Source organism: Triturus cristatus, chromosome 8 (assembly GCF_964204655.1).
Source record: "Triturus cristatus chromosome 8, aTriCri1.1, whole genome shotgun sequence".
NCBI classification, from domain to species: domain Eukaryota; kingdom Metazoa; phylum Chordata; class Amphibia; order Caudata; family Salamandridae; genus Triturus; species Triturus cristatus.
This window is the reverse complement of record NC_140591.1, coordinates 1,541,615,303-1,541,641,853: the sequence shown is the minus strand read 5'-3', so window position 1 is coordinate 1,541,641,853 and position 26,551 is coordinate 1,541,615,303. Positions and strand designations below refer to the sequence as shown.

At 48.8% G+C, this 26,551-nt stretch overlaps 1 protein-coding gene across 3 annotated transcripts in view; it reads left to right on the top strand.

Moving 5' to 3' along the window:
• Positions 1 to 26,551, top strand: part of INPPL1 (inositol polyphosphate phosphatase like 1) — a 1,340,026-nt gene that overhangs the window by 445,427 nt on the left and 868,048 nt on the right. Inside the window, exon 1 of one of the 3 annotated variants that reach the window (XM_085623409.1) lies at positions 15,921 to 16,005. The exons of 1 other annotated variant lie outside the window; for it this stretch is intronic. In XM_085623409.1, the coding sequence (XP_085479535.1) occupies positions 15,969 to 16,005 (37 nt within the window). In that variant the 5' untranslated portion in view covers positions 15,921 to 15,968. Of the gene's footprint in view, positions 1 to 15,920; positions 16,246 to 26,551 lie in introns of those variants that run through there. One more of the 3 variants, XM_085623408.1, reaches the window with a different exon arrangement.

Genomic DNA, 26,551 nt, shown 5'->3' with positions numbered 1-26,551 from the left:
TAGGCCCAGCAGGTCCTCGGTGCCCTTCGAATGCGGGCCTGTGGCCGTTGTGGGCTCCCCAGAAAGGCACACAGCGAGCGTCCAGCAGTCGGGGAGTCGCCTGGGTCGGCCTCCGGCACCCTCCATGCAGCCACCGCAGCTGGGCCCCGTCCGGCAGACACCCTACCCCGCAGGTCGTGGAGCTCCGCGGTCCGATATCCAGGCACTGGGCACAGGCAGGAGGCAAGCGTGCCGTTTCCTCCGGGCGCCGCAGACAGCGCCCCCCACCGCCAGGAGAATCAGCGAAGGCAGCAAGGCCGGCGCGGCACCCGCAGCCTCCCGGGCAGCCCAGCTCGCACCCCCTCAAGTCCCACAAGGCAGGGAGATCACCGCTGACCAGGGATCCCACCCGGCTGCTTAGGGCACCAACGGCAGCAGAGTCCGTCTTCCGCCGGCGGTCGCGGCGACTCCACCTCGCGTTCCGGTCCTCGGCCCACGACCGGGGACTTGCGTGGCGGGGAACGCCGGCTAGGAGGTTGCAGACTGGCCGCTGGGTCGGAAAGGAGACACCGCTCCGGATCGCCACAACCGATCTCGGTCCAGAAGGCAGGAATCGATGCCTCTACGTCTGGGCAGCCCCCGCCGCAGCTTCGTTACGCAAAAAATTCAGGCATAGTCCGGATGGGCTGACGGATTCGGCGTTTGGCCGGCAGAGCCCCGTTACACGGTGGCCATCTTGCAGCTCGGCTTGGCCACGTTCCCTGGAGACCTGCTCCTTGATGTACGCTCTGACCCGGTCAGTCACTCGGTAAGCCTTGTGCTTTACAGGAGGACTGTCCCCAGTGTCTACGTCATGGACGCACGAGTCAGTGACACTAGGCACCAGGGAGAACAGATCACTGAATTGCCCCAACAGTTGGCGACAATCACTCTACTGCTCAAGGGTCAGTTTGGTGGAGAGGACCACACCCTCCACTGACCCATCTTTCTCCTCCGCCCACAGGAGGTCAGGAAGAGGCTCACTTTCCTGTTCCGTTCCAGCATCTGTAGCCAGAAGCATGCCCACTTCAGACCTCTCAAAGTGGGGCTTCAAGCGATTGACATGCAGGACCCGCAGGGGGTTCCTGGGAGATTGCAAGTCCACCATGTAGGTAACAGGACTCTTGCGCTCCACCACCTTGAAGGGGCCGATCCACTTATCCTCGAGCGCACACAGGGCTCCACTAGGGCCATGACCCAAACCTTTTGACCAGGCTGAAACTCGGAGTGGCATTCTGATCGTGCCCGCATTTCATCTTTTCCTGGCTGGCTTCCAGATTTGCTTCAGCAAGTTTTCTGAAACGCCGAGTCTGGTTCCTGAAGGCTAGCATGTAGCTAAATACATCCTGGGGAGGTTTCCTGGGAGATTGCTCCCAGCCTTCCTTGACCACACTCAGAGGCCCTCTTACTGGGTGACCATAGAGCAGTTCAAAGGGACTGAACCCTAAGGACTTCTGTGGCACCTCACGGTAAGCAAACAGCAAGCATGGCAAGAGGACGTCCCACTTACTCCTCATGGGCTCCTCTAGGCCCATAATCATGCCCTTAAGGGTCCAGTTGAATCTCTCAACCAGCCCATTACCTTGGGGGTGGTAAGGAGTTGTGAACTTGTAAGTTACCCCACACTCCTCCCACAGAGACTTCATATATTTGGAAATGAAGTTAGTACCCCAATCGGACATCACCTCTCTGGGGAAACCCACACGGGAAAAAATCCCCATCAATGCACGCCCCACCACGGGGGCCGTCACTGTCCTGAGGGGGATGGCTTCAGGGTACCGGGTGGCATGGTCCACCAAGACCAGGATGAACCTGTTGCCCATGGCTGTCTTGGGGTCCAGAGGCCCCACAATGTCAATGTCCACTCGCTCGAATGGGGTACTGACAACTGGGAAGGGCTGGAGTGCGGCCTTGATCTTCCCCCCCCCCCGCTCTTTCCACTTGCTTGGCAAGTCTCACATGTCCTGAAGTGAGCATCTGAGCTCCTGCGCATCTGGGGCCAATAAAAGTGGGTGACCAGCCTCTCAAAGGTCTTGGTCTGCCCCAGATGTCCAGCCAATGGCACATCGTGAGCCAACCCCAGTAGGAAGGCTCTGAAGTGCTGGGGTACCACCAGCACATGGGCTGAGCCAGGCTCCTTAGGCTCGCTGTAAATTAGATCATTCTCCCAATAGATCAGGTGTGACCCTGACTGATCACCTGCTGCCGGGCTGTGGCCTGTCGCTGCAGTCCCTCAACAGAAGGGCACGTTCTCTGCTGTTCACAAAATTCCTCCCTGGTGGACCCCCCTTCCTGCTGCCATTGGTGCAGCTCAGGCAGGTCCCCCAGTTCGGCTACTTGTTCCCCTGTAGGCTCCAGGGCATCCCCCTCAAGATCTGCTCCCTCCTGGACCATGGGAACTATGGGGGAAGGTTTTCTGCGCCCCCTACCCCTTCTCTTTAAGGCAGGGGCCTGGGCCATACTTTCAGGCTCCAGGTCCTTCTGAACATCCTGACTAGCTGCCATGGACCGAGTGGTCGCGCACGCCCACTCAGGCAGACCCAACATTTCCAAGTGAGATTACCTCAAAATCGTTGCCCAACAGACAATCTACCGGCATGGCTGGCCTCACAGCTACTTGAAGAGTTCCTGAGACCACCCCCCACTCAAAGGGAACTTGAGCCACCTCACACTGGCTCTACTGTGCAGAATGCATGGGAACAATCTGCTCTTTGCACACCATCCGGGAGCTGACAGCCGTCACACTAGCTCCTGTGTCCCTCAGAGCCTCTACCCTATGGCCATTGATGGTCACCCACTGCCTGTACTTCTTAGTGTTAGCAGGCAGTGCAGGGTTAGGGACCTTCTTGAAGTTCCCTAGTGAGACAAGGGTCAATTCTACGGGGTCCCACCCACTTTGGACACCCATCTCCCCCCTCCCAGGGCTACACTGGCAATCTGGCGGGGGAGGGGGTGCACAGGGTGGTACATTGGTATCCCTCAGGGGACACTGGGGATCATAATTCCGGTGGCCCACTTGACCGCACTTGAAGCACGTAAGAGGCCCCCTTTGGACAGTCCTACCTGTCGGGGGCACCCACTTCTTCTCAGGGGGAGGCTGGGACACCACTCCTTGGTTCCCGGGGGAATTACTTTGGGACCCTCTCTGGAACTCTTCTGTGTACCCCTATCCCCCCCACTTCTCTGCTGGGGACCATGCCCACCTTTGGCGAAGTCTCCCACCGGACCCTTGCGAACCCGGGTGCTCACCCAGCGGTCCGCCTCCTCAGCAAGCTTCCTAGGGTTAGTGAGCTTGCTATCAACAAGGTGCTGGCGTAGCTCTGGAAAACAGTTACTAGATAAATGCTCCCATGCAAACAGATCATACAGTTGCTTAAAGGTTTCCACTTTGCTACCCCTTAACCAGCGATCCATTGCTCTGCAAAAAAAAGACACATATTCAACCCAAGTGGTACCCTCTAGCTTCTTACAGGTTCTAAATCTCTGCCTGTACATTTCTGGGGTCAAACCATAACGCGTCATTAAGGCCTCTTTCATATGGGCATACACCATCCTGCTCTGTTCAGGCAGATCCAACAGGGTATCCCTCCCATCCCTCCCATCACTCACAAGGCGTCCCCACAACCCCGCTCCCCAATCCTTCTCAGGGACCCGGTGGGACACCATGGCTATCTCATATGCGGCAAACCATTGTCTGATATCCTCACTCTTATGGAAATCCTTGATGACATCTTTGGGTCTGTACACTCTACTCTCGGTAGGTACTAAAGGTATGCTGCCACCAGAGGGGGAGATCTCCAAACTCTTAGCCTTGATCTCCAACTCCCTCAATACTCTCTGATGCTAGAGTTTCATTTTTTCAAGTTCAAATGCCAGCCTGTTATTCTCAATATCCAACTTTTTACTCTCTGGGTCCTTCTGACCTTCCAATTTGGCCATCTCCAAACTATTCCTCCTATCTCTCTCTTTGCCCTCCATCTCTTCTGGAGACAGACCCTTTGAGGACACACTAGTACCTGGGTTGGAAAGTGCTTTACCTCCCACTAAACCCACTTCCTCATCCTGCTGCCCTCCAGCATTCTCTTCCTCATTCCCAGCGGACTCTCTCGCCTCCATCCAGGCCTTAAGGGCCTTCTGATATTCCTCCTTCCTAGAGACCCGCAACAGGGACGGTGAATCGCTTGCAAAAAGATTTTGGCTGTTTGGCAGTGTAGGTTTCTAACCTGTCTTCCTCAAAGAGGAGATCCTCCGAAGCATTGGATGTCGGCCTACCAAGTGTAGACATGACTGGCAACTACATTCAATCAATAGAACACAAAACACCTGGCTGGCAATCACAGTCCGCAATAGAACAAAATCAAACCGTACGCGGTTAACCCTCGCCAGTAGCGCACCAGACTGGCAATCACAGTCAGCAAATAGAACAAAAATAACTACCTGGCTGGCAATCCCAGTCAGCAATAAGCAATAAAACAAAATCAAACCGTACGCGGTTTACCCTCGCCAGTAGCACACCTGGTTGGCAAGCATAGTCCGCAAATAGAACAAAAATAAGTGGCGACCACAGTCAACAATCTGATAGAACCGAAAAACACCTGGCTGGCAATCACAGTCAGCAATAAAACAAAATCAAACCGTACGCGGTTTACTCTCACCAGTAGCACACCTGGCTGGCAATCACAGTCAGCAAATAGAACAAAATCAAACCGTACGCGGTTAACTCTCGCCAGTAGCGCACACAGGTTATTGTATGTGGATCACAAATGCAAGTCCTGATCCTCACCGCTGACCACCAATGTTAGAATTGGGGGCCTCCAGTTGGCGCCGGTGTCAAATAGTGACCCTTCTTCCTAAGTCAGAGTAAGGGGGCTACACCCTTTGATAACCCCTGCTCAACCCTGTGGTAACGTAGCACGAGCAGACAGGCCTATCTCAGAGGCAGTATGTGAAGCATTTGTGACCATACACAACACCCCTGGAAAGAGGCTACAAAACGGACACCACAAGCAAGTATAGAAAAATAGTTGTCTTTATATAAGTCAAGCATGAAACGGAGAAATGCTCAAAGGACAACAATGCACATAATTACAGATTCATTTAGGGGCAAAGGAAGCACTTGTGCGTGCGGGTGGAACGAGCTTAGTTCTTTATCGGGGCCTAGGCGGCCTGGTGATGCACAATGTACCTGGGAAATAAAGGGGGCCCAACGCACAGCTTCACGGGGAAGGTGCGGGATGACAGGCGGACTTTCAGCGGCCACAGCTCCTCGGCTGCAGCAGTCTGTGGCGTGCACTCACGCTAATCCTAGGGCTGGGTTGGAAGGCGGCGCCCAGCGGCACACACAGAAGATGGCAAGGTTCGTGACATAGGGGCTAGCATGGGCGTTCAGTGGCAAAGCACTTCAGCTGCAGCGGCCCATGATAGCAATAGTGATGGTCTCTGTAGCAGTGTAGTAAGACAAGGGTGGGCACTCAGCGGCGGCAGCCCAAAATAGCGATAGTACTGATTCTGGTAGTATCCTCGTGGTAGGACCAATGTGGGCACTCAGTGGCACAACTCTGCAGCGGCCCACACTAGCGATAGCAATAGTTTTCATAGCAAAGCCAAGGCGGACACTCAGCGGCACAGCTCCTCAGCTGCAGTGGCCCACAATAGCGATAGCAATGGTTTTTGTAGCAAGGCAGATGCGGGCACTCAGCAGCACAGCTCTTCAGCTGCAGCGGCCCACAACGGCGACAATGGATTTCATAGCAAGGCAAAGGCGGGCACTCAGCGGCACAGCTCCTCTGCTGTAGCGGCCCACAATGGCGATAGCAATAGTTTCCGTAGCAAGTCAAATGCGGCGCTCCCCACAGTAGAACTAGAGACCCTGGATTTCTCGACAAGAGGCCTCACCTGCAAGTAGGATTCCCTTCAAGAGGAATCCGGGCTGCTGACGAATGAAGTCTAATGTCCCTGAGAGTTCGGCAGGAGGCAAGCTCAAATCAGGCCCTTGGGTAGTTGCTTCAGTATATGGATGAAAGTTTCAAAGTCCTTTTCCTCTTGTTACGCGGACAGAGGTTCGTCTTGGCATCCCGAAGTTACACACCACCAAGGGGTTTCAGCTCAGATCTTTATACCCCAAAAGTCTTTGTTCTTGAGAAAGTCCCAAATCACTCGACCTGGCCAGAACTAGTTTGGTGCCGACATGGGTCACTTTATTTACGAGGCGGCATCCTCCCTTTCAGGGAGAGGGGGCCCACCATCAGACGTGGGAGGTGGAGCAATCATTCACCTTGCCAGGCACAGCCCTGCTCAGATCAAAGGGCCCTCCCCATACTTTAACAGCAGATTCCTCCATTCGACCCAGGTCGGCCTCAGCCTGCCCTGGCCCTCTAAACCAGACGGCCAATACACATACCAAGAAAACACACAGGAAGGTTTAGACAAAAAGATACCTGCTTTCCCAAAAGCGGTAGTTGCACACTATCACAATCACCACTAAGACAATCGCCACTACCAGAAGCACGTTAATATTTGAAGTTCAAGCATACCAAATTCGACTTTCCTAACATGTTCCTTGGCACTACTAAGACTAGACTAGTTAATTTATAATAAGGAGCATTCGCGCTGTGTCACTGAATGGCAGTGGCACAGCGCCCAAAGCGTCTAACGCCAGCAACCACGAAGGAGACAAAAAGTGACAAAAAATAGAAAGGAGACCTACGCCAATGGTGCCAGGTCTAACATTCATCTATCAACCTGATAAGTCTAAATATAGATGGCGTCCTTAAGAGCAAATGTATATTTATTTGCACACCAGTTACATACACTTTGTCCATTGTGTCAAACTGATGGTCATTGATGCATGGATTATTCTTATCCAGTATTAGGGGTGTCTTTCATAGATTCACATGTCTGAATCATTCCCTGTCGTCGAGACGGGAGCCTCCGGTACATAAAAAAGTAATGTCCTATAGACATACATAGAGAAAAATAGGCCTAAGGGCCTCCCCTTAGTAGCCTATTCTAGTCCTTATGTAAAAAGGACCAAACTCTTAGAGTCAGCCAATCAGCTATCACCTCCCTCTAGAACCTTCCTGGCAGGAGCCTCAGTCCCTCAGATTTTCTACCGCACGTTGTGCTAGGGAGTCTCCAGCCTGAGTTCTCCTCAGGATTTCTTTCAAACCAGATTGTTCACTTTTTTGGTGACTTTCTTTTTCAAGGATTGAACGCAGACCACTTCAGGCCTCTTATTACTGCAGTGAGTGTTTATTTCTTCTACAACTCCTGGCATGTCTGAATCCCAGAAGAAAGCCCTTTTCAGGGCTTGCTCTTCATGTGGGAAGAAGAGGCTTCATGTGGACGACAATCATGACCTCTGCCTATATTGCCTTTATCCGGACCACGTCCCTAAGGACTGTAAAATATGTAGGTCTTTCCCTCACAAGACCTTGAGAGACAGAGAGGGTCGTCTGCTTATCTGGCTGGTCAGGCTCAAGGACAGGGAGAGTGTGGTATCCTCAGAGGTGAGCTTTTCCGGAACCTCTGAAGTCTCCCTGAAGAGGCCGAGAGTGACGTCTCCTGGCCCCTCAGACGCTCCTCCTATGAAGACACACAAGAAGTCTTCAGAGGCAAGATCTTCAAAATCTTCAGTGTCTGACAAGGACTCTCTGACTTTTAAGAAGCCTACCCTGTCGGCCAGCAAAATTGCGACACCTTCCTCAGCGCAAAAAAGGGCGCCAGGTCATGTCTCCACAGCGACGACAACCGTGTCCACAATGACAGCGTCGTCAGTCTTCTCGTCGACGACGACCACCCCTTCATCGTCGTCAGCAGGTACTCCTATTTCGTCTATTATACTGCTAAAACCGTCGTCGGCGTCTAAGTCATCGTCGACGACGAAGATTGTCCCGTCGACGACGACATCGTCGATGAGGAGCCCACCGTCGACGGAAGAGTCGACGACGAAGGCATAGACGACGAAGGCGTCGACGACAAATGAATCGTCGACGAAGACATCGTCGACGAGGAGAATATCGTCGACGGAGACACCGTCGGCGAAGACCATGCCGTCGACGACGGTATCGTCGACGGGAAAGTCATCGTCGTCCATGGGGAAATCCGAACTAGTAGGAATGTCAGCACGGAAGACAGCAGGGGTTCCTGTAGAGGTATCTGCATCTGGCAAACTGACCAGACCACAGATTACACCGGAAACGACGTCTCCAAGTAAGGTGCAAACCAATTTGCCTATGGAGATTCTTCAGAGTGAGGAGTCGGAAGAAGAGCTCTTTGATCAGGCTACTTCCCCTTCTGAGCTGTACGTCAAATGTCAAAGCACGGACGAGGAACAGGAGGAGATGAGCGGGCAGGAACGCCCCGTCCAGGAACAGGTTCGCACGGAGGTCACCCCGATGGTATGCCTTCCCCTGTCGATCGTTAATGACCTCAAATACCTTATCCGGGACTACAAGCAACATTTCCCGGAATCGCCAGCACTGGACACAGGGGGCCCAGTGCCTACTACAAATCCACCAACGACAGCCCCAAAGCAATCACGACCAGCGACTCAGGTCTGCCACGAGAAACCGCCACCTCAGGTGATAGTCATCGGATGAGGAGCCTGAGGAGATAGAAGAGGGGGAGGTCCAGGAAGACCACACGGACCAGGATGAGGAGGAGTATGTGGCATCCTCCCCACCTTCCCCACAACCGCGCCAAGCTGATTCACCGCCAGTGGATATTGGCGGTTTTCATAAGATAGTTGAACGAGCAGCGACGCGGTTTCATATGGTCATGGAATCGACGGAGACTGAGTGCTTCTTGCATGACTTTAAGGAGCAGGCGAAGAAGACGACGAAGTCAATCCCAATCATTGACTTTCTCTGGGACCAGGGAAAGAAATTAATGCTGACGCCGGCTTCCGTACCTGCGGTTGTTCCACGCCTGGATAAAAAGTACAAAGCTCCATCCACGGCACCAGCTTGCCTTAATGGACACCCGAAACCGGATTCGGTCGTGACCCAAGCGGCCCAGAAAAATTCTCGTAATCCTTCCTCTCCTCTGTCAGCCCCACCGGACAAGGAAGGCAGAAAATTGGACACAATTGGCAAAAGGTTTTCGACCACTTCGGCAATGACCATCAAGGTGGCCAACTCCATAGCCCTGTTAGGGCGTTATAACCGCCAACTTTGGGAGGATATAGCCCCATATTTAGCAGAGCTGCCAAGCGCAGTTCAGGAGGAGGTCAAGGCACTACTTTCGGAGGGCCAAACCTCGGCGGCCGAGATCATTGACTGTGCCATAGACGTGGCCATGACAGGCTTTCGTCAACTGGCTGGGGCTGCAGTCCTGCGCCGGCAGGGATGGCTGAAGGCAACATCGTTCAGGCAGGAAGTGCAGACGAAGGTACTGGACATGCCCTTCGACGGACAACATCTTTTCGGGGATAAAATTGATGAGGCGCTCCAAGCTATCAAGAAGGACACTGACACGGCTAGAGCGCTTGGAACCTTGCAGGCAAGGAATCAGTCCTTTCGGGGCAACAAATCTAGAGGCCAGTCCTCCTACAGAGGATCCTACCAGAATAGGTCCTCGTATTCCTTCCAGAATAAGACCCAGTACCAGCAGAAGCAGCAACAAGGTCGGCAGTCTTCGTATGGAAGATCTAACTTCAGGGGTAAGAACCAAAAGAGGGGCACCGGCGGACGCCAGTGACCAGTTACTCCAGCCAGTCCAGATACCATCTCCCTCATCAAAAATTGGAGGAAAATTGACCCATTTCCTGGAAAATTGGCGCCTCATCACCACGGATCGCTGGGTACTCCAACTCCTAAGATTCGGCCATTCCCTAGAATTTACCACCATCCCACCTGCAACCCCTCCCCGCAGGTTCCCACACAAACATCTGCGACTGCTACTCCGGGAAATTTCGGAGATGTTGAAGAAAGGAGCGATCGAGCGGGTTCCATCGGCTCAGAGGGAGAAAGGATTCTATTCCCGCTTCTTTCTGATACGCAAGAAAGAAAAGAAGTGGAGGCCCATTCTAGATCTCAGGGCACTCAACTCTTTCCTGAAGAGTCAGTCGTTCAGGATGGTGACGCTCCAAGAAATTCTAGGCATTCTAGAAAAAGGAGATTTCATGACATCCTTGGATCTTCAGGATGCCTACTATCACATCCCGATACTCAGGGGGCACAGGAAGTTTCTACGTTTCGAGGTGGCAGGACAGCATTACCAATTCAAGTTCCTGCGGTTTGGCCTCAAATCCGCTCCGCGGATTTTCACCAAGTGCCTTTCTCCTGTGGCAGCTTTCCTGCGTCAAATGGGTCACCAAGTCTTCCCCTACCTCGACGACTGGCTGGTAAAGGCACCCACAGCTGCATGCGCAACCAAATCCTCCAACGCCTGTACCAATCTTTTCCAACATCTAGGATTGACTCTCAATCTTCAGAAATCCTATATGTCCCCAACAAGAAGCATCACCTTCCTCGGGGCGACCTTGAATACGGAATGCGCGAGGGCATTTCCTTCAGAAGAAAGAAAAAACAAGATAATATCGCTGGCCACGGCGGTGGCATCAAGGAAGTCCCTAAGAGTTCGCACCTTCAAATCACTCCTGGGAATGATGTCTTCTTGTATACTCCTCATCCCTCACTGCAGGCTTCGGATGCGTCCATTGCAAGAAGCCCTCACGAACCAGTGGACTCAGAGTACGGGTTCGTTCGTAGACATTGTGAGGATAACACCGCGAATATCCAAGAGCCTCGAATGGTGGAAAGATTACAGGAATCTGTCTATGGGACTGCCGTTCCTGCTTCCAGCAGCGCCACTTGTGATCACCACCGATGCATCTCTGGCGGGCTGGGGAGCTGTCCTTCAGGACCTCAGAGTGAGTGGCAAATGGTCAGATCAGGAGCAACACCTCCATATCAATCTTCTGGAGTTGAGGGCTGTGTATCTAGCGCTGCAAGCCTTTTTACCACGCATCCAGAACTCCCAGGTGCTCGTCAGAACGGACAACACCACGACGATGCACTATCTAAACAAACAGGGAGGAACGCGTTCGCTCACTCTATCACGCGAATCGCAAAAGATCTGGAACTGGCTTGTTCTCCATGGGATCACTCTCAGAGCGGACTATGTCCCGGGCAAGGACAACACCATTGCAGACGCCCTAAGCAGGCAAAAATCCCTCTCCCACGAGTGGGAGCTTGACGAGAATTCGCTAACACACGTATTCTCAGAATGGGGAGTCCCAGGAATCGACCTGTTCGCCACCAGGGAGAACGCCAAATGCCCAAGCTACGCAAGCTGGCATCCCCAACCAAGGTCGCTCGGAAATGCCTTTTCCATAGGCTGGTTCAGCGTATTTGCGTACGCTTTTCCGCCGTTCCCGATGATTTCCAGGGTCCTCAGGAAGATGAATGCGGAGCCTTGTACCCTGATCCTAATTGCCCCGTTCTGGCCGAGGCAGCACTGGTTCTCGGACCTTCATCGCCTCTCCATCAGGACACCGATTCGTCTAAAACAGCACCCGAACCTGCTGACGATGTCCAACGGGCAGGTGCAATTCCCGAACCTGCAATCGCTCAGGTTATCGGCCTGGCTCCTGAGCACAGAGAGTTCTGCCATTTAAACATCCCGCAGGACTGCAGGGATGTGCTAGCAAAAGCGAGGGCGGACAGTACCAACAAAACCTACTCTCTCAAATGGAAGCGCTTCTGCGTATGGTGTTTAGAGAAAGGCCTGAGACCACTCCATATCACACCTGAACAGATATTGCCATATCTACTACACTTGGCACAGTCGGGATTGGCGCATGCATCCATAAAGGTGCATCTGGCGGCAATTTCACGTTTTACCAGGACTTACAAAGGCCCGTCTCTCTGGTCCAGTAGGCTTATCAAACAGTTCCTCAAGGGACTATATAGGTCCTTCCCAAGACCTCGACGGGTCCCACCGACGTGGCACCTCAACTTGGTCCTTAACCAACTCATGAAGCACCCTTTTGAGCCCATTCATCGAGCTTCCATCAAGTACATCTCATGGAAAACGGCTCTGTTGCTCGCTCTAACATCTGCCAGGAGAGTCAGCGAGCTGCAAGCTCTCTCCATTCAGGAACCCTTCATGCAGTTCAAACAGGACAGGGTGGTGCTGAGGACAAATCCCAAGTTCATACCGAAAGTGCCTTCAGACTTTCACCTCAACGAGCCGGTGGTTCTACGTTCCTTCTTTGCAAACCCTACCACGGCAGCAGAAAGGACACTCCACTCTCTGGATCTCAAAAGGTGTCTTAAGTTTTACATAGACAAAACAAAGAGCTTCAGGAAGTCATCACAGCTATTTGTGGCCTACAGTAGGCCAAGGTTGGGTATGCCTCTAACAAAACAGAGCATCTCAAGGTGGATCTCCTCAGCAATAGCATTCTGCCATGACGGGGCCGGACGGCCTTTAAGAGACAGGGTGGAAGCGCACTCCACCAGAGCGATGTCCACATCAGCAGCGCTGTTCGCTGGAGTGCCGATTTTGGACATCTGTAGAGCGGCGACGTGGAAGTCACCGCACACCTTTTCCAGACACTACTGCCTAGATGCCGAACTTATGAAGGATGCGGCAGTGGGCCAGGCGGTGCTTCGCCATCTATTCCAGTGAGGTGAGCCTTCCAACATCCCGCCATCCTGGTATGCACATTCTTTACTGATTTACTGTTTTGACGTATGCCAATGTTTCAAACTGATATGGTAATATGTGTATTATCTCAAATATCTATATGGCATGTTACATCAGAAATGTGCATAATGTATTGCTAACTACTCTGATTCAGGCATGTGAATCTATGAAAGACACCCCTAATACTGGATAAGAAACACGTTACTTACCTGTAACAGCAGTTATCCAGTATTGGTGTCTTTCATGGATTCTCATGCAACCCTCCCGCCTCCCCTGGAAGGGCTCACGTCTCTCTCTAACTATATTACGCCTACCTAGCTTGGTGCGTACGAAAATCTGAGGGACTGAGGCTCCTGCCAGGAAGGTTCTAGAGGGAGGTGATAGCTGATTGGCTGACTCTAAGAGTTTGGTCCTTTTTACATAAGGACTAGGATAGGCTACTATTTTTCTCTATGTATGTCTATAGGACATTACTTTTTTATGTACCGGAGGCTCCCGTCTCGACGACGGGGAATGATTCAGGCATGTGAATCTATGAAAGACACCAATACTGGATAACTGCTGTTACAGGTAAGTAACGCGTTTCTTTTGAATGCACACTTGCATATTATCTAAGACATTCATTCTTTTGTGTTCGCAGACAAGACGTAGGTGTGCATGTGTTTGGTTTCATTATAAATGTGTACATACGGGTACCTCCAATGGCTTGCAGTGCTATACAAAACTCTCAATAAATATTGTTACATTGTATATGTAGCAAAGACTGTATTTCAGTGTTAACTGTAAAATAGGTGGCTCTCTTTTTAGTGAGTGGTGTGTAACATCACCTCCTGTGATGTCACTGCATGTGATGTCTTTTCACATTTCATTTCCAAATTAGTCTCCTCACTATTTTTGTTAGGACTTGCACCCTCACCTTTCCTTTCAGCTCCCTCCCTATACTTCCCTTTCTTGTGTTCTCCCTCGGCCCCTTGTTCCCTGCTACCCTCTTTTGATCCCTTGCAGATAAAAAAGATTCTCTTTGCATATCTTCCTTTCAGATAATGTATTATATTGCAGTTGCATTTATATATAACGTACTACCCCTGACGAGGTGTCAAATTGCTTTTTCGGCGAGTAGAATGCTACTCCGGAACCCAAACAGGATTAGTGGTGAATTAGTATAGTGAAATATGAAAGCAATTTGAGCGGTGGCTATGTTAGTTCGTTATTTGAATTGAGAGGGATAAAAAAGGGAAAAGGTTTTTGATTTATGTAGTGCTTGCTACCCCTGATGAAATGTGTTGAAGCGCGTTTTCAGCAAGTAGCATGCTACACCGGAACCCTGACAGGATTAGTGGTGAATTAGTATAGTGAAATATGAAGTCATTTAAGCGGTGGGACCCTCGAATACGTGTTGCGTGTAGGCTCAGCTCAGTGTTTGCAGTGGTCCATGCTGCAGCCATGTACTGTTCTGAGAAATGCTACAAACCAGTGAAATCCTGCAAAATGTCTTCCCAGGGTTAGAATCAGTGATAGCACCTGGTGCAGGTTGGTTCAGCACAGACCCCACAGCACCCTTTCGAATCAGATTCATTTACGACCATCTGCAATCAACGCACTGGCTAACTTACCAGGATCTTGTGCCTAGGGCTTTAAATGGAAATATAGGACTGCATGTACTCTGTATTTACAGTACCTCCTTGCCCCTGAGAAATGCTGGTACTCTTCCATTATAATGTGTTCCAGCAGTGCTGAGGAGTACAGGTACTCGCTCCTTCAAATTAAAGAAGTGCAGATACTCAGTACCGCACAGTACCTGCCTATTTAAAGCACCGCCTGTTCACTTCCAGACTCCAAGCACCTTTTTGAAAACGACTATTGCTCCAGCTCAAGGGGTCAGAGAGTTGGTCTGAATCTCCCCTGGCCTGGAATTTTAAAATGTTGATGGTTCTCCCAGCTCTTACTCCTGGGGAAGTCACCAGCCTTATACTCGGTACTGTTATCACCTCTTGTCTCTATAGGATGCACAGATCACTGACAGTAGGCTGGGCATGGTAGCAAGCAGCAGCCTCATTAGCGTCCACAAGATTCCATTCTCCAGTCTCACGTCAATGGACTTATGCAGGCTTTAAGGGGGCCGGGTCCTGCCGGTGCTCAGCACCAGCAGTTCTAAAAACTAGGTGCTGAGAAGGGTCCCTATCAGGCTTTCCATTGTTGCCCTCATCCTCTGGGTGAAAAAAAAATCTGAACTCTGCAGCAGTACCACCTGTCACTGCTTTGGATGTAACTTCAAAGAGACCTCTTATAGCTCTTTCATAGTCTAATCATTTCAGAACTTATTTTGCAGTTTTATATAACGCGAAGGTATTGAAGTGCTTTACACGAGCACCAGTTACATTACACAAGGACATATTCGTTTTTTGAATTATATGATGTTGAGCTAATGCCGAGGGTCAGCTGTAGCCGTTACGCCACAATTTCTCTCACAAGGACGAAGACATTGTGAATATTATATACAACAAAGGCATAGTTGGTAATTTTGTATCTTATGCAAGTAACAACTATTGACAAAGCCAATAGTCCTGGCTTGTTGTAGGTGTAGTGTTACTTGTATTATATAACTGGATGCAATGACAGAGGCAACAAAATACCAGAAGGGCTGCATACTATGCTAAGCACATATTTTTAGCTTGAGTGTTAAGCCACGCTCTTAATTACATCGCCACGCCCCTAATTACATCGCCACGCCCCTAATTACATCGCCACGCCCCTGTGAAAGGCCCGCCCGGTTTTTTCATCCAACTTAAAACCCTGGACTTATGACTCCCCTGGGACTCAATTGTGAGCAGACGATTGGAGCTGCATTCAGAGCCCACAGGAATCTAGGCCTTTGTGTGCTCTGTCTGGCTCTGTCCCCCACCAGTTTTAGCATGTTAAACATAGTGATTGACTGAGCCAATATCCTTATTCCATGCAGGGTCACAGCAATAAAAATAATTATAACGTTGGTTGAGGGCTTTTAACATCCGCTACTGCCCTTGGCAGCCGGCTTTACTGCTCAATTATTAATTGTTCTACTTTTTTAATACGCCGTAATAGGTAGAATCCCTTACTTTATCCCATGTCTTTTGATGGTGTTGACTTGCATAGGTTGTTAACATTCTACTTTTGGCAGGACTTCTTGGCAGGCAGCATTGCTCCTTCCAGTAGACCGCCCACACGCTCTATGCACGGAGCCATTGGTCTGCCTAGTCATGTGAGAGGGACTTTTAACCAGGAAACAGCATGGAATCACTGCAGTGAGGGAGCCCGGGATGTCCTTCTTCAAGAGATATGTCCTGTCGTTAGCGCGTGAGTAATGCGCGTGCTACAGTTTAGCCCAAGGTCATCAGGAATGTGTGCACTGTATGTATAGTGTCCTTTCGCTAGACCCGAACACGTCGACGCAGTCTGTCTGTGCCCTCAGGAGCCGGCCTCTATGCTGCCGTAGTATGTCTGCGCCAGTGCGCCTGCGGGCAGACTCAAAGGTGCTGCTGAGGAAAGCTGCCATACCTGCAGGCGCGAGAGCCGACGAGGAGGAGCGTGACGCAGGTAACGGAAGCCCCGAGGGAGCGCGAGGTGATCAAATGAGCATGGCCCTGGGGTATAAAAGGAAATCACCTGTCTACTCAAACTCCGCCAGTGGGCGGCGAACGCGTTTAAATACTACAGTTGTGGCACTTTAATAGAATTACAATAAAGAACTACCCCCCCCCCCCCCCCCCAAGGTACCGAGTGAGGCCGAAGCACATTAAAAGTTTGTATTTGAACATCTGGACTGGAAATGAGAGCCTACAAATGTCAAGGAATTAAAAACCCTTAGGAAAGGGAAGTAATGTCCGAAGCCAAATATTGACTATGATTTAGTTGACTCTTAAGATATCCGCTTTACTGTGCGACAAGGAAGGCAAGAACTATTTAGATATACAAACTTTCAAATCCAATAACGTATTGTTGTTTCTAAATCCTGCAGTGGTAATATGCATTCTAAAATGCAACCTTTAATGACTAATTAATATAAAATTCATTTGACAAGCACAGGCAGATCCAATAGGACTCGCATGTGGGACCGATTGGCATTGTAAGGGATTGTTAACTTTGCTATACATCATCCCCAATACTGTGCAGCATGGCTAAAAAACAAAAAACTTGCGTCATTTTGTAGTTTCCCAAACCACACGTGCGTGCCTACAAAATAACACGGCTGTTTTTTTTTCTTTTTGTTTCCGATCCAACTGATTAGTAAATATATATATACATTTTTTTTTTCTAAACACAAAATCGCTATCATTATATATTTTTTTTAATTGGTGAGGGTGCACACGGACAGGGGAGCGAAAGCAGCAAGGGCAGCCAGAAGCAACACCGGGAGGTGGAGTGGGGAGCAAATGGGCGCAAGAGGGATAGCTCTGCGGAGGGCAGGTTTACAGTAGGTACACCACAGATGAGAATGGGACATGAGCTACAAAGAGGAGGTTACTCGCACCTGGCTTCGTGTTACTCATTATTTCAACCTTGGAAGGATAAGAAGCTGAGTGAGAGGCTTAGTTTACATAAAGACCACTGGAGTGGTTGCATTCATTGACAGTTATCTTCTCTGATTGATTAAAGAACATAAAACTCACAGCTTTAGATGCCTACATAGTCAAAAACATTGCTCCTAATTTAATAATGTAAGGGGTTGACTTTCACCATCAGGACACTTGGAGCAGTCTCGGCATCCCGACGAATGTCACCCCTCCAAATAGTCTTATGTTCAAACACTTACAATAAGTATCAGATTAATCACCACCTGTAGACACATACAAGACCAGTCTTTCACAACACTTATCACATCAGGACACTTCATAACGTCAAACCTTCACACAATTCCAGCTGCACTCCGATGGCACTTCTTGGCTCAGCGAACTCGGGTGCAACTCTGTGCAGCGGGTCCCGGTCCCTGGTGCTGTACGGCGACGGTTGGTGGCAGGCTGAATACTTTGGGCTACCAACTTGCCCCAGCAGACTTCTTAGCTGTTGTGTCCATGTGCTCTGAACAGGAGGCTAGATCACTGACCCTTGGAGTCTCTTGGCTTTGGCTGGGCTCAGGAGACAACTTCTCCTTCGCAGGACACAGCAGGCACAGTCCCTCTACTTTGCAAGCCAGCAGGTTCAACAGGTGCAGTCCACGCTGGTTCAGCCTCTCTTTGCCAGTTTCGTGGTGCAGCAGGGCGGTCCTCCTTCCTGTCCAGACGATATCTGACCTCCGGGTGCCGAGGCTGCACTATTTATCCTCAAAGTGCTCTCATGGTAAAAGTGATCAGTAGCCAATGGGCTACTAGGATCCCTCCCTCCTGATTACCAATTCCTGGGAATTGTGGTATCTTGGTTTCCCAAGATGCACCATTCTGCCCTCTACCAATATGGCAGATTCCCTGTTGGCGTCCAGAGCTTCCAGCCCAACCCAAGGGTGTGGTTACCAAGGGGGCTACACGCCCTGAATAAAACGGTTTGACATCCGGTTACCTCTCTCCTTCACGGGTGCCAGCTAGTCTGCCTGAGCAATGGGGCTGTCCCTCTACCAAGTGTTCCCCATTTGCTCTTCAAAGGCAGCTTCAGCTTTGAAGCTCATGTGGCTTCCTGCAGGAGGGAAGTAACACCTCTAGCTCCAGTGCAGGCCCCTATTGTCTCCTTTCCTGAGGGTCACTAGCACGTCTCCCTAGATGATAGCCTTTATCATTGACTTGTCACCATAACCAACTTAAGCCTACTGTACTTTACTTCTGTTTCCCACAAGGGAACCATTCAGCAAATTACAGTTGACCAAGCAAAATACTATCTTTCCTGAGAAAGTCCAGCAAATATTATTATAGGGCATACTATATTCACATATCTGTTTTACATAAGGTTACCAACACCAAAATCAGTGCCTACTATGATCATCTATGAGATTCCATGTAACAAAATACCTATCTGTAGGCTTTAATAGAGAGTAATAGCAATCCATGCTTAAATGCCTGTGGGCTTTAACATATGTTTTTAACAATAAATATGCCAGGCCTAGTGCCTTTATCATAACATTTCATAATACACAAATCAGGCTTATTGCAATGATCATTGGCTTTTCACCAAATCCAGCTCAGTCCTGCTGTATGTACTAAGTATAAGCTTTGCCACAAACCAAAAAATGCAATGCAGGCAAATCTTTTTTGTGGAAACATTCAAATTTGGCTCAATCAAACCTAAGCCCATCTCTTAGTAGTACTCTTGAGAGCTATTTTTTTTGTTGATCACATAAGGTTGCTAATAATTGCACTATCATGCAGGCCTAAAAATGCATCTAGATTAGTGTAGCCCTGGGCATCTCATATGGTTCTCAAAGTACATAAAACTACACTCTGAAGTCTAAAGTTAATAATGGATTGGGAGGGTGCTGGGCTGCAATATATTACTTGTGACTGCCCTCCCATCTGTGCTACTGCCAGAGAAAAACAAGCACCGTAAATTACCTAGTTATCTAAGACACTTTAACAGTATTACAATGTCGTGTGTGCCCCAGAAAGTTCAAGCAGCTTCATAAATCAATCAATAACATTTATAGAGTGCGCTACTCACCCGTGAGGGTCTCAAGGCGCTGAAGGGAGGGGGGGGGGGGGTGCTGCTACTGGTCGAACAGCCAGGTCTTGAGGTGTTTCCTGAAGGTGAGATGGTCCTGGGTCAGTCGTAGGTGTGTGGGGAGGGAGTTCCATGTCTTGGCCGCCAGGTAGGAGAACGATCCTCCTCCGGCAGTGGTTCTGCGAATCCGTGGGACCCTGGCGAGGGCGAGGCTGGTGGAGCGGAGCTGGCGGCTGGGGGTGTAGAACGAGAGGCGGTTGTTGAGGTATTCGGGGCCCATGTTGTGGAGCGCTTTGTGGGTGAGCAGTCTGAACGTGATCCTCTTGTTGACGGGGAGCCAGTGCTTGTTTTTCAGGTGGGTGGATATGTGGCTGTGGCGAGGGATGTCGAGGAGGAGTCGTGCGGAGTCCGCTATGTTCCTCGGAAGCACTTTTGTTTCCTGTGAAAGCACATAACTTCTCTTCAATAAAAATGTACTGATCAAAGCTAACCATTTCATAGCACCGTAGCATGGTATGTCTCCTAAAGCTATATTATTAAGATAAAGCGAAATTAAAATTTCTTTCTGCACTGGGAATTTATAGTCCCACCATGGTATTGGTCAATCAAAAGACTTTATTACAATCAGGTGTTTTAGTTGTACGTCAAAGGCAGAGCAACTGTACTCCCCAATCTTATTGGTAGTCTTCGCACCTTTGGGTAGAACGGAACGGTGCAAGACGCGACGTCCGAGCGCTCTTTTACAAATTGAAAGAAAGAGAACGTCATATGTGTGACCGAACAGAAGATTTTCCCGGCACGCTATAAAAATACCGAAGACTACCAATAAGATTGTCTTGTTGAAGGACTTCTTATTCAATTTAAAGGTCCCTGTTTAAGGATTCCACCAATGACATTGAGGTGTACGGTTGCTCTGCCTTTGACGTACAACAAAAACACCCGATTGTAATAAAGACTTGAGGAATATTCAGTGTTTTGATTGACCAATACCATGATGGGACTATAAATTCCCAGTGCAGAAAGAAATTTTAATTTCGCTGTATCATAATATAGCGGTAGGAGACATACCATGCTAAGGTGCTATGAAAATGTCAACGATAAGAGAGACTTCTTATTAATCGTGTCCTGATGAAGGTGGTTGTATAATCCGTTTTTTACCCACCGAAACGCGTCAACGCTTTGTTTTTTGAGGGTTATATCCAAGGAACTTTCATGGTCCTCTCAAACTATTGAATAGTAGACCTTTAGAAATTCAAATGATTCTCGTTGGGATAACCAGCCTATGATGTTTTTAATGTTTCACATGTCAGTTGTCTCTCATATTTTAATGATGTTATTTTTATTTACTGTATACATTTTGATTCATGTGATTTGATTTTGATCAAAGAGAACTTTATACTATGATGAACTGTTAATAAAAATATATTTTTTTAAATAATGATTTTGCGATTATGGTTGTAACTTTCAAACGTGTGTCTTTGCAATTGTTTTCTGGGTTCAAGTTTGTGATTAATGTGTGGTACTGGAATGTCTCTATGGTTGTTAGTATAAACTTTTCTGAGTGAGATTGGCGTAAAATAATCCTTTATTTGGTCCAAGAGGGTTTGCTTTGATCCTTGCTTGAGGTACCCTGTCTCTTGGCTAGTGGAGTCACTCCCTGTTTCTCTATACAATAAAAATGTACTCCTGACTACACGCATGTGGGTGAAGCCAAAGCCTCTCTTTGTAGTACTCCTGAAAGCTCTATTTCGGTTCATCACATTATGTCTGGTGACATCTATGCTGTCAAGGCAGACCACCTAACAAGCATCGATAAAGACAGTAAGTCTTGCTTTGGGACCTGTTGGCTTTAATTGGTTCTAGCTATGCTGTAGAGCATCCTTGGAAGCAACATGGTGGGGGGCAGATCAAGAGAGAGAGGAACTTGAGGGGAGTAAAATAACGAGTGAGAGTGCAGTGCAAAGCTAGGGGAAGCACACAATTAAAAATGCAACGCAGGGTCGGAGAAGCACACAAGGGTATGGGGTAGAACATGAGCTGCAAGCACAACAAAGGAGCTACATGCACAGTGGATACATGCATATGGGAGACAGGAGTAAAGCACATGCACCCTTCAAGAGTGCTTTAACTAAAAGGAAAAAAAGTTGCATCTGAAAACATAACATTGGAAGGACACAAGTAATGGTTTCATGCTGCAGAGGAGGGAAAAACTCCAGAAGAGACAGTGAAGCCCACACAAGGTAACAAATTAGAAGCAAATAAATTAGACTGACTATGAAGCCAACCAATGGCCAGTAACTGGTGGCATCTAAGCCCACTGTAAGGTAAGAAAATGTCTTGCAGCAGATAACACATGTGCTGCTGAAGTGTGACCTAAAAAGTAGTTCCCTAAAAGTGAGCAGAGGAAGCATAGATGCTATCCATTTAAAGAGATGGTAAAGAAGCTATGTGAGGGACAAACACTAGGTGGACAAGCTGAAACCAGGAAAGCCATCCAATAGGCACCAAGCAAATAAGATTGAGAGTAAAGTCAACCAATGGCAATCAGTGGGTGGGCTGCATGCCCCTGTTATGTTCTTGGTAAGCCCACAATATGTCTTTCATTACAAAATAATGGGGTAAATCCAGAAAAGGTCACAGGACCTGGGTACAATATGCTATGAAAAATAATTGGTCCTGGACCCAATTCAGCAAAAGCAAAACGAAACGGTGGAGCTTTTTGGATTAATGCTGGCTCAAAGGTCAACAGCAAGTCATCCATACATCTCTATATATTAAAATCAATCAATTAGCACCCTGAAAAAGAAGGAAAAAACACACCTGTATACAGTTCTGTTCAAAATGTCTTTACTTTGTTAATCATAAATGTGTCCACGTTAGGTAAAAGCATTACCACGTTATCCATAATAAAGAATAGGTTGCAAATAGAAAAGGGTGTAGGAGAGGAAAGTACTGCTCGTGTCGTTTGAGGAGGTTAGATGGAGGGGAAAGGAAGAGGTTGTAGATAATCAGCTTAGTTTTCTGTTCAATGTTGATACATCATTGCTCGTAGATACAAAAGAATGTTTAAATTATCTACTGTATATAAATATGGACAGGTCTGATTGTACTGGGCAGTGTTGTTAAATTAAGACCCAGTACCAACATTGAACAGATAACAAAGTTGATGTGGTAATGCTTTTACCTAACGTGGACGAGTTCCCGATCGACCTCAGACACGCCCCCGGACTGGATACCTTCAGGAAGGCCGTGAAGACCTGGCTCTTCAGATGAGCGGAACTGCTAACCCCACTCTCCCCCCCCCAGTGCCGTGAGACCCTCTTGGGTGAGTAGCACGCTTACAATTCCCTGATTGATTGATCATATAGAGCCTGTGTAGTGAAAGTAACTCAAACACAACACAGCCTACACTGAGGTTTTTGCACCAGATTTGCACGTTCAGTAAAGCGGAGTGTACTTTACTGTGATCATCGGGGTATCTAGTGAAAGCCATGCTTTCCAAAATGTGGCACAAATCCATTGTGTATGTGTCCAGGGAAATCACTTTGCACCAAAATGCTAGCTGACATACGTAAGAGGATAATTACCTGCTGCCCAAAGGGCTGCATCCTAGAATGTTCATGTAGTCGTGACTAATCAGTAACCAGTTAGCCGTATTTAACAGTTAAAAAAATGGCTGTTATAGAATATCCTTCCTTTGACTAGACAGTGCATCTTCATAGCAGTCTCCCTGACTGTTCAAACTTTGTAACCCGTATCTTTGACTGGTTCCTCGCTACACTCACTCTAAAGTATCCATTTTGTATCACGTTGCAGTGTAAATAACTTCTCATTTGTGATGGTGTTTAGGCAACATCTTCTTTTGTGGGTCCTCTCCGTCAAGGGGTTTAAGGTGATTTGGTCATTGACAGTAAGCCAGTGTAGTCAGGCAGATGGACTCCTAGGACCTCTTTACCGATACCATTTACTGTGCAACTCTTGGGGGTTGACGCTGAGACTGATCACAGATCCAGACTGGACGTCTAGCGTTAGTATTGAGTCAAGAGTGACTCTCGTGCTCTTAAGCTTAGTGCTGTGGTTAATGCCTTATCTAGAAGGGGGTAAGATGTTCGGTTTGTATAGTATGTAGAAGTGCATACAGCATTGTTTTTCGAATTGTTAAATATGATTTGATTGTGAAGGAGCTTGATAGGGCCTGGTTTTGGGTGTTTCTTACTTCCGGGTGATGTTGCAGTCCTTTAACATCTGTTCTTTGACTTTATCAATTACAAAGTTTGACAATCCTTCAAGAGTTATACTCTACTACTAACTGTTAGCTATTTGAGATTTCTTATTCAATATCCACGTGGCAACTAATCTGTTGTATGTCACTTTGAACAGCAAATATGTAGACACTTATGCTTGGGAGAGCATATCCCAGCTACCACTGATTTCTTCTGCACCTCTCCTTTAGGTTTATATTGAATCCTACAGCGAAGGTATTGCATTTGTAGTGCAAGAAAGTGGGGCACCGAGCAAGAAGTTCGAAGAAGCTTCCCATAATCTTGGTTCGCCAGATAGTGATTGGTGTGCATGCCGTGTCTCAGTGCTTGCAAACAAACCGTCCCCCTTCCAATTAAAGAACTAAACCCCGAATGGAAATCCCTTGCCTCTACACCCAGGTGCAGAATCTGCAACTACAAAACGGAACCCCTGCATCATTCGGTGTGCTGCTGCCAATGTGTCTATTTACGGCAGTTCGGACGAGTAAAGAAGCGGTATCGGTTCTATTATCCTGCACTGTACTGACATACTTGACTTACCTAGAAAGAATGTTTGGAAAACACGAAAGAAGTTTGAACAGCAGCAATCAAACTGAAAACAGACTCGCTTTTTTATGTTAACACCATAGTTTTAAAGGATATCCGGCACGTACTCACTTTAAATCCAGTGGCACGCACATAATATGGGGGCTGATACAGAGGTCTTTTCTATCCTACAATTTGGTCGTACAATGCACTTTGCCGAGGTAATTTGATATACATTTTTTAAACAATGCTTCATATATAATGGTTTTTAATATGAAAATAGTTCCTACAAGTTTTCAACTGCAATCAGATAGAATTTTGTGTGTTCTTTTCATAGATGCAAGCTATATTGCAAATGATTTTAAATAGTTGTGCAATAAAAAAAAAACCATTCATATCAGTGACAGTGGAGTATGTTAATTGCAGATTTGTACGTGTTAGTGCTTAGATTGCATTGGCAGGTGATCTGGAGAAATGGTGAGTGTGGCTGTGATTGTTGGTCGTCTGTGAGGGTTAATGACGCAGATTATGAGGCGGATGACACAATAGTCAGTCCAAGCGAGAGAAAGAGATAATTTACTTTTGTTGGAATGAACGGTGTATCCAGTGCTTTAAGTGGGCCAAGTCTCACCGGTGTGAGCACCGGCAGTTTTTAAAAGGGGGCCTCGAAACGGGGCTGTTCGAGGCATATGAGCTGCAGATTACACACTTTTGCATAGATCGCCATCTGGTGTTGGGCCCGGATGTTTGCAGTTTGTTTTTCCTCTTGGAAAGTCTTTGGAAGTCACGAGGTTGGTGACTCCTCCCTTGGATCGTATTGCGCATGGACTTCGGCTCCATCCTCAGATAGTTTTTTTCCGCCATTGGGCTCGGATGTAATACTTCGCGCTCCGGTTCCGAACATTTCCAGTTCGACGATCGAAGAGGAATTCTCGCTCATCGCGGTATTGTTCAGATCCAGATACAATCACCTTCTCTTCGACACATCTTCGATTCCAGTCGTCGACGGCGGCCTTCGGGCCTATCCAAGCTCCGTTCCCGGCTGATGGAAAGAACTCCATTCAAGAAGTGCACTCGATGTGGGTCCAAATTCCCCCACACCGATCTTCATGAGGTGTGCAACCTCTGCCTCTCCCCTGAACACGAGGTTCGAGACTGTCCCGCCTGCAAGTCTTTCAGATCGAAAAAGACTATTCGAGATCGAAGGGCCAGACGAAACATGGCGCACTCCTCGACCTCCGTTCCAGTCAACATATCCGGGGACGACGTCGAAGCTCCGGGACAGCAGCACACTGAAGAGGACCTAGTCAGTGCTTCCGAAGCCGACGACTCGGATGTGGAGGACATCACCCCGGCGCAGAGGGTCATGAGTACTATACCCCCTCCCACACCCGCGCCGACAGCCAAAAAGGCTTCGGTCACGCCTTCGCCTCCGGGCCTAGGCAAGACCAGAGACACTGCTTCAAACACCCCGCCTTCGGGCCCGGTGAAGAAGCCAAATAAGCCTTCTGGCGGCTCGGGCTCAAGCCAGCCTTCCAGTGGTGCCGAGAAACACACTTCGGCACCGAAAAAGAGACCGGCCTCTACCTCGACACCGAGCTCCGCACCGAAGCCCTCGGGGTCGAAACCCAGCCTTTCGGTACCGACCAAACCCCATAAGGCCCTCTGCACCGACACTTCCGCGCTGAAGCCCACCTCGGCGCCGACCAAGAAATCGGAGGTTCCCAAAAAGCATGGCACGGACAAGCCTAAAAAGTCATCGGCCCCGAAACCTTCGGCGCCGACGGAACAAACATTGTCACAGGAACTGTTTACACCGGATCCCTTGCAAAAGACACTTACCAAGGATCCAAAAACTGGACATCTGGCACTCTCTTCTAAAAAGAGACATTTGGACAATCCGGCTCCGCCTCCAAAGAGGAAAGACTCTGCTACCTTCCCTTTCAGAATACCTTCCCCACCCTCTCCACCTCCGCCCCCTCCACCATCTCCACCCCCACCTCATCGCTCCCCGACCCAGTCTCCAGACGATGATGATCAGGGGACCCATATTACGATCCAGGGGATGTGCCACAAGACCCCACCCCTACAGGATCCCCAGACCCATGGGACAACTATAATAATCCAGACATTCCAGACGTCCCACAAGATGACCTTTACCCGTCCAGGCCATCTCCACCGGAAGACTCATTAGGTTTCCACCACCTACTTCAGAGGGCGGCACATTATCACGGGGTAGAGCTACCCACTGACCCGGTAGAGGAGGATTTCCTCCTCGACCCCTTTGATACCGCACATAGGTCTACCTCCATACTACCTATGCTCAAGGGGGTAATAAAACATGCGCCAGAGGTTTTTAAGGACCCAGTCAGGGCTAGGGTCATTAACCCACGCATAGAGAAAAAGTACAAAGCTGCCCCCACAGATCCTGCCTATATCAAAGGGCCAGCGCCACTAGATTCCCTAGTGGTTTC